Source organism: Ambystoma mexicanum, chromosome 10 (assembly GCF_040938575.1).
Source record: "Ambystoma mexicanum isolate Mex_15411 chromosome 10, UKY_AmexF1_1, whole genome shotgun sequence".
Lineage (NCBI taxonomy): Eukaryota > Metazoa > Chordata > Amphibia > Caudata > Ambystomatidae > Ambystoma > Ambystoma mexicanum.
Window position 1 is genome coordinate 1,141,914,320 of NC_090932.1, and position 9,179 is coordinate 1,141,923,498.

Genomic DNA, 9,179 nt, shown 5'->3' on the forward strand with positions numbered 1-9,179 from the left:
ACTTAGCTGGCAGCCTTGTGGGAAGAGAAACAGGTGAAGATCAGATTAATGTAATCCTGGCAGAGCGAGTAGGAAACCAAGAAATGTAAGAGATCAATTTTTCACGTACGCAACAAACATGCAAACAGGTGTTATTTCAATGGGTTGGAAAAAGCATGAAAGGCTAAGCGGCAAAATATAGTATTTGACAATCTACACTTATAATTAATTTGATCGACAAATCATTTGAATTCTGATATCCGGCGCCACAAATTGATATGAAGAAACTATTTACGAGTGATTTTAATCGGAAAGAATAAGGGCATTAGGAATGAAGTTCTGCAAGCTTAGCTTTCTGTAACCAATTAGTTGGGCACAAGTAGATTTGTGCCGCAATATTTTCTTTTTGCTGCAAAATTTGGGAAGGGCCGCCACACTTTCCTGCTGGTCTTGGTACACCCAACACATTGAAGCAAATTCACTGCAGTTTCAAGATACATCCATGGATATAGCTCATTCCAATACAAAAGTAGTCGACACAAACTGTTTAACTAAGTTCACTAAAAAAAAAAAAAAAATAAACAAAAAGAAAAAACGCTATTGAAAATGAAGTTTAAACTTTAAGCTTGGTTTTGAGAAATGTATGCAAGTACACAGTCTTGGACCCTGCGACTAAATCGAATATTCTGGCTATATCACTTCAAGGTTTTAGTTGCATTACCATGACATACCAACAAAAAAAAAAGTCACAAAACCAACAAATCTCTAAGTGATCTAAACAACTAGTTCTCCGAGATTACTTTTTGGGGAAATATACGCGTGCATCACTCAAACTAACATGTTCAATGCAATAGAGTTTAATTTTATGAGTGCAATTTTCATTTCAAAAAGGCAGGTTAAAGCTAGGTAAATTCAGCAGTAAATATATGGGACACTGGAACTTCTGAGTTGTGGGCTTTAAGTTCCTAAAACTCCCCCACCCCCAATCAATCGACCACACACACGCCTCTGTAGTAACAAAGCTAGCTGGTGTAGGGAACAACGATACGCTGTTAGGAAGTAGTAGCGGTATGTCTCAAATATATTCTTAAATAGAAAACCATCATGCATGTGTCACAAAATACTCTACAAAGCAGGGAAAACAGCACAATGTCACTTGATTGGTTACCGTAACTATCTCATGAAAAAAAAAAAAGTTATAGCATAAGGGGCACCTAAATGCAAAATAAAACACTAGCATCTGTTTTGACCTTGCCACTCCCTTCCAAAATTGGCCCATCCTAATTCTATGACCAGGAGCTAAAACCAGCTCATGAGTGCTAGGAATCACCCACCAGGCAGGAGCTACCACTGGGGAACAAGAAAAGGAGTACACCTGCAAACCCAACTTCCACATGAGATGCACACTTTTTGCCCATTATGTATAACGCATTATATTTAAATGTGTCCCAATTATTTACGTCCCCAAACACTCAAAGCTACATTTATGCACCCTTGTAAGTCCACAGTTAAATGGGAGAGCCAAACGTAGCAAAGCAGGCTCTCCTAAGGCAGAAGCAGGAGCTGAATAGCTCACAGCAATGTCAAACCCTGGAGATGGTGCTTTAGGATAACCAGGGGGTGGGGGGTTGGGAGAATGTCAAGTTGGAACTACTAGGCAGCTATAAAAAGTGACTCGCCAATTCAAGTATATACATTGAGAGCAACCCATTCCTTACTCGCCAAGAGTCAATTATCACTAGCCAACACCAAGTGCAAATGTTGCACCATGGGCTACATCAGTTGATTCTTTGGTCTTCCAAGAAATCCATCACTACTTGCCACGTGGAGAACGTCCCTGCCATCTGTGTCAGCTTGAGGACGTGTGTGTCACCCACCATGTACACATTAAATTGTATGCAGCCACTGGGAAGCAATTGCTCAGACCCCTGCACAGTTGTAGTGCTAATGTTGCCACAAATGGTCTGGCAACTGAAATTACTCAACAGCAACAATAAAAGCAACTTCTCATTAACCCACTTTGCACTCTTACACAAAGAAATACACGAGTCTTAGAGCAAAATACATCTTATATTCTCTCTTTTTTGTCATGTCTTCAGTTTTACATTACAACCCGAGCAGGGATTTTGTGCAATTCTTGCAAATTTCTAAGTCACTGTGCACAAAAGGTCGGGAGATATAGATTTATATATATTTTTGGAGAAAGGTAGGGAACACAGGGACTATTCTCCGTCACAAAGAAGTGAAAACACGTGAACAAAAATACATAGGTAAATACAGCAGGACATTCAATAACAGCTGCCTTAAGTACAAAATACAGTACAAGTACACCGATGTAATTAAAACATCAAGAAATACTATTGCTCCCGTAGAATTTAGGAAATATTCTTTGCAACGGAGAAAATTAAAAATGAACCAAATAGATCATTTTCAGAAAGGCCCAAGAATAGAACACCAACGCTGGGGAACGGAAGGTGAGTTTGCTGTGTCCACTTGGTGGCAGAAATAGTGAAATAAACCTAAACTCCAACTAAAAACCTATCTAGCACAAATGGCCATTGCCGATGTTAATCAATTGGCTTTTTTTCCTTATCAGCCATAATGCATAGAATGTCCCTGGTGTATACGTTTCTTTAAAACAAAGCACACCAAAAAAAAAAAAAAATTATAACTCTTGGGTAGGGCCCTTCTAAAAGATCACGAAATAAATAACGGCAGCTCTCAGAGAAGGCGTGCACAGCTTTTCTTTAAAAAATAAAATACTTAAAAATATAAGCCAAAGAGTTTAAGTTCTCATTGGCCAAATGTTGCACCAATTACATGACCTAACATTTGAAAATGAACGGTGACATGCGTTCAGTATGGTCAGGTCCAGCACGTGTGAACAGTAAGTACCCAGGTGATGGGGGGTACATTTTAATAGGGAATTCCGTTTCGGTGGAAAGCGACTGGCCAATATGGAAAGTAGCTCCCTTGCAGCCCTGAAAGGCAGGTTGATGGCCGAGAGAAGGGTCAAGACACATAAGGGGAACGCTTGACATGTGACAACTGTTCTTCAGCCCTACTAGACTTTCAGGGAAGCTAGGCAACAATATCCGTCTAGGCCCTTATTTCCATGAGCCAATTAGCCTCGAAAATAATGATCCTAGAAGCCGAACATTGAAATGCAAAAGGGGCGAATTTCTCTTGGGTGAAGTACATTCAACAAGATGTAATATAAATATTTTATGTCACTAAGGTAAAGCTAATCTAGCTTCCTTTAAAGATGGACCTTTGGCTCCATCATGGTAAATTCATCCAACGCTTGCTGGCAAAAGGTGAGAGTCTGAGGTACTGATAAACGGATTGCTTAAGTCTTTAACAACCCTTAGAAAAGAGCTGACACTGGAATCATGGACCTGAGGTTTTCTTTGTGTAAAATCGCTAGGAAAACAAAAGTCCAATAATTGGACTCTGATGTTCTTACATCCAACAGGATCTGCAGTCATTCTTTTCACAGATTAGACAAGAATCCACGTTTGACTTAGATGGTTACTTCCCCCACAAAATGATCTTTCAATCTCACTTGAGCGATTGGCTTTTTGAATGAACAGCCACAACACCACCATTAGACAGGTCTGGATCTAAGATCAAAGGAAGAAGTTGCTGCAACGGGGTACTGCGCTAAGCACCTTACTCCCAAGAAAAGGGGAAGGGGGTGGTGGGAATGAGGAGTTAGCGCCAACACCAGCAGCAACCTATCCCAAAAATTGTGTGCTTGATCTGTTTTTTTATTCTTCACTTGCACGTTTCGCTCTTTAACATCCACAAATGTTAAAATCAAAATGAGTGCTTGTAAGCAGGGAGGGGGTCATTTCCAAACAGCTCCTCTATGTTAGGCAGGGAAAGGGGTAAAAATCAAAACAGTGGTAGCTTTCTCCGCTCTTCGTATTGGTTCTCATTTCCCATTAAGTCCTCAATGTGACTTGCTCATACGACTGAAAATCTGCCAACATTAGTGTCACCTGTACTGCTTCAATCCTCCTTGCTTCTCAGTTAGCAGAGTTCCAAACGTAGAGCGCTTTCAGTTTCAGGGTAAAACTCGTAAAATGCGGCGTAAAAAGAAAGTACTGATTATGAAATCCCATTAATACCTTCAATTTCATGATAAAAGGACAGAAGAGCATCACGCCACTGGTTACCTTGATACTTTTAACAGACTGCCCAAAGAAATTCGACTCTTTTCCAGAGAGGTCACAGCGAGTAGGTAAGTCTTTTCCTGTGATCTACAGCCCAATATGAGGGGCCTTGTACTAAGCAATGCAAGTGCCTTTAATAGAATTACTAACCAAGTAGATTACTACATTCTTCTGACCCCCTCCGCCCCCCAACAATATTCAGATTAGGTCATGCATCTTTCTATATTCTTGAAGAGGCTGTCGAGATCTTGTACAAGTATTACATTGATTTGCTTTAAGACAGTTTGTATGCACTTTGATTATCTTTCTCCATTATTCTGGTTTGGGGCACAAGTCCAATTCACCGTTTGCCAACAGGGCATCTCCTTTTATCCTGTCGAGAAGCATATCGCACTTCAGCTGTTTTAGCAGGGGCAATGCCCTCAATTGATTGCAAAGTGTAGTTTCCCCTTTGGAGGTTTGCGGGTGGACAATGAAAAGAACTGCCGCCACATATTGATTGCCAATAACGCCCAATGAGGGCTCCCCTGCATGGTCACCTGGCACAGCTTTGAGTACTCTTACGCAGCTTCTTTAAAGCACGAGACATTTCCACTAAGATCTGACAGAATCTGTCCCAGTGTCATTTATTTCTTTAGGGGATTAACACAGCCGCCATTATACTTGAATTCATTGAAATACTGCACTTGGACACCAGGTGACAAAGAGAACCAATTGCCAACAGTTCAATTTAAAACTTGAAGTCCATTTAAACCTCACGTTGCATCCGAAAGTGACTTCAAGAGGGCTATATCGAAAACAGATCTTTCCAAGCAAACATGTAGGACATATGCGTCTTGCACCAGAGAGCACAGGCGACAGTTGTAGTGATGAAACAAGATAAGGGAAACTGTCATCCAAGGCGCAAACCTTTCACGCCTTTCATTTTCTCTTTTGGCTACACTCCTTGTAAGTCTTCGCTATTTGGATGTTGACTTTCAAACGACTTAGTTGAAACTTTTGCTAGAATTGAGGCACACTAGATGGGTCTTGAAACCCACAATAAGATGTAGTTGCAAGATTCATTGATTCATCACATCTCAACATATGTAGTATGGGTGCATCTGAGCTGGTGGAATCTTTCATTGATTTTTCATTTACACCTATGCCGTTGACCCTTGCATGGATCATCTGGTTTCTTAACTGGCACTACTTCTGGTGCACTTTCACTCCCACCTCAGATGAACGTTTTGAGTTTCTTTGCTGCCTCAGATGAAATGTTCTTGTTTGTTTCGACACAAACCCAACTAGTGTAACACTGTTCCTTTTCTGTTCCCAACTTCGCAGATGAACGCTTGATCGTACTCTCCCAACCACTCACCCCCATACATCGTGTTAAGTTGTGCCACTTCCTGCAAGTGAACTAACTCTTGGCTGGATTTTCATCCTCAGTACAGCCAGAAGCCCTTGTAAAATTCGTCATTCTACAACAGTTGCTGGTGAAAGCCTAAGCTGACTTCTAGGCCACTTCTGAAGTAGTGGATTGTCTATACCCAGGCGGAAGTCCATTGCCCTAAACATGCAGTATAATTGGCCAAACAGTAACCCTTCCAACAGTCATGTTTCCCATTACGCAAGCAGATTTAGCAGCATCCAGTAGCATGCTGCAGTTCATGCAACCAAAGTTAAAAAAAAAAACAAAAAGGGGGGCTGGGGGGAAGGGGATTGGACTGAAACCTTATGGGGGTCAACCTACCCACCTCGCACTTCATGTGGTGTCCTTAGGGCTGTGTCACGTATCCCCCCCCAATTAGGTGGTATGGGAATAGCTTTAGATATTGGTGGGTTTCCCAAGTTAATTATCTTAGTCCCATGCATGAACTGGGTGGCAGTATTACAAATTAGCCCTAATCACGGCTACTCCCCTCGAGATTAGTCAATATATGTAGGATCACACTCCAGAGGGTATGCGTTGGGGGAGTTACTAGCTGCACTGCGCAATATGGGGGCTATCCTGTGAAGTAAAACAGTAGGGCACATTGTGGAGGTTAGTGGTTGCTGGCTTCCTCTCCTTGCAGTCCGCAGGAAAGAGTATTGTGATGGTTTCTAAGAACTATAAACACAGCCCCCAGGTGTTCTACGCTAGGATTGACACCACCAGTGGTCTTATACGAAGGGGTATGGTCTTATTCACCCATCTCCCATTTTTGTTATGGGTTATTCTGCATTCGGGACAAACTTCCAAACTACCCCCACTAAACCTCTACTGGAAAGTAATGAATCATGTTTTCCAATTATTACAATCATGGTTTTCAGTCATTCCCTAGAGGTCCCCTTTGGTGGAAGGAATGGGTGCTCCTAAGTGCATTAACAAGCGGGAAGGAATACCCCATCCATCATTGGCGGATCTGGGTATAAAATGAATTTCCTCACAGGAATGGCTTGGCGGACTCTGAAGAAGCAATAATTCTGTGTGTGAGATAGAATAGAAAATGCCCTGCACCTGGTGCCGTTTATTTCTCCAGGTTACTCGGGTGCTTCAGGTTGGGAGAGTGGGGTGTACTTCACCTCAATTGTCCAGCACAGACTAGGGTGTTCTGGTGTAGGGATGTGCCTTTTGACTGGAAGGCTTGGCAAGCTAGTTCTGCCCCCATTCCCTAGGTGAAACCGTGATTTAGTGTTTGGGAAGCAGTGGCAACAAATGCTGTAGGGATATGCCTTTTGACTGTACGGACTGGCAAGCGAGTCCTACCCGTATGCCATAGGCGAAACAGTTAGTTCCGACAATAAAGGGGCAGGTTAACATCCTCAAAGTTCAATTCCTCGTGTGCCAGTACTGAAGGCTAGTTATGTCCGTGATTATACGTGAACTGGGTTTGACGGAAGAGCATCCTTTCAGTCAGTTGGTAAGGATGTCTTTATGCCCCTTCGGGGGGACTCATTTACTGGTTGTCTTCTTGAAGTTTAGTCTCGTTTTAGTGACACGTCGGGTAGGTCTTGCAGTCTTGTCTGTCTGTTGGAGGTGGGTGATTATAATTGAAGAACAAACCCCCCCCCCCCCAACCCCGCGGTCAGCATCCCACCACCTATCAGGGGACTATCAGTCCAGAAGCCCGTTTGGAATCCCATCCCTCCCCCCCGTCGCTTGCTTTCGCCCTACCCTCCCGAGAGATAACCGTCAGCATCTCAATCCATTACCGGGGTTAGGCCACCCTAGTTATCCGCCTCGCCAACCCAGAGGCGTTCTTTCCTCATTTTATATCCATTTGAGGTAACCCTCCGGCACTATCAATTATCACTTTACCGCTCCATCTAGATTATGTCTGTCGCCCCCCCTTTTGCTGTCAGTCACCCTCCATCATCTGTGCCCACGGGTCACATCAGTCGTCTTCGCCCTCCTCTGTCTCACTCTCTTCACCTCTCTCTCCCCGACCACCTCCGCCCTGTCTCTCCTGCACTCCCTTCATTTCCTCGGCATACCGGCAGAATGCAGCCCCGAATCGTGCCCAGGCCTTGAGGGGCACAGTGATTGAATTTCTATAGGAGGGCTTCACCTCACTCACACGCAGGAAAACGCCGTATTTGTTGCAACCCACGTCGAAGAAGAAGCGTTTGGCATCCACAGTGAGTGAAGTACCTTCTGGTAGGGGTTCGCCAGGCCCACCAGGGCCACCGCTTCCAGGGCCACCCTCCTCCTCTTCGCCACCATAGTCGTCGATGAGCTTGGCCAGTGCGTCACGGAACTCGATAAGTCCCTGAGCTGGTAGTGCAATGGTCTGGCCACTCTGCGGCCCCTGGGAGCCTCCACCTCCAGGGCCCCCAAATCCACCGCGGTTGAGGGTTTGACGGATGCGCAAGAAGCGCCCACGCTGGTTTTCCTTTAGATCCAAGTAGTACTTGCGATTTTCTCGCACCAGAAACTCGCTTTTGAGTGCTCTGCGGGGACCACCCTCACCACCAGCAGCTGCCTCAGCCAGTTGTTCGGGGCTAGAGGGTCCTAGCTGCGCATAATGCTCGATGAAATCGCCCAGATAGTCCCGTAGCTCGGCGGCCACAGCCATAGAGAGCGTGAGCCTGCTTTTTGAACCGCCGGCACCCACCTCTGCTACCTTTAGGAAGCGACCCTTTGCATTCTGTTTCACATCCAGGTAGAAGCGCTTATTTTGAATGTCTAGGCGCTTTGAAGCCAACTCCTGTGTGTCCAGACCGGCACCACCCGAGCCCACGCCCCCTCCACCGCGGTCGGAGCCACCGCCGCCACCCCTCTCAGAGCCACTATCGCCGTCTGCCATCTTGCTTTCTGACTCGCTAGGGGCGGCCCAGCAAAACTGCGCAAGCCCAGGGCTCACGGGAAAGACGCCTTCACAAATGCGACGTTACAACAGTGGACGCAAGGCACTGACGCAGAAACTCACGCCACGCCCCTAGAATGTTCACGAAGATGTCACTTTCTCGACGGTTATGACTGGAACGTCTTTCAAGTTTGGCATGGGCGGTTTTTTTACAGTAAAAACCAACGAGGGAACGACGAGAATCCTATTGTAGCTGCGCCTCTGAATTTCTCAAAGTCTTCAACAGATTACGTTCGGCGACTCCACGCCCCTCTCCTTGCACCGGTTTTCTTTGGTCCAGCTTTCCTCTAGTTTACTTTTCAGTCTAACGTCGTTCTTCGATACTTTGCTTGCGCTCCCCTTCTCGGGCCTTCTTCACATCCGTGCTCGCGCCGCTCCGGCCTGCGCGCCCTTCGCTTCTCGCCTTCTGCCTCCTTCGTTCGCTCTCGCCTCCGCCCTCCTCTCTGTCACATTCCCAGGGAGAGAAGGTGGGGGCTACGGGGTATCGCGAGAACTAAATGTATGACAGCTGCTTGTACAGTAAATACTTTCTTGAGCCCCAGCCCAATTTGTGATGAAGCTAGGGTATCTACATGGTCTGCTCTTAAAATGTACGCAAATCTCCCGTTTGCCCTATTTTAGGTGCAGCTAATTTTTCCATCGCTAAGGCAAATTGAGTAATACAAAATGTTACCCAGTTTTCTCTTGTTCA

General features: G+C 45.0%; 1 protein-coding gene across 1 annotated transcript; it reads right to left on the bottom strand.

Annotated features, from left to right (window-relative positions):
- Positions 1 to 2,030: 2,030 nt before the first annotated feature.
- On the bottom strand, positions 2,031 to 8,945 carry PURB (purine rich element binding protein B). The gene has a single exon (XM_069619060.1). It carries the CDS (start codon positions 8,426 to 8,428, stop codon positions 7,517 to 7,519), a length of 912 nt encoding a protein of 303 aa, XP_069475161.1. The 5' UTR covers positions 8,429 to 8,945; the 3' UTR covers positions 2,031 to 7,516.
- Positions 8,946 to 9,179: the final 234 nt, after the last annotated feature.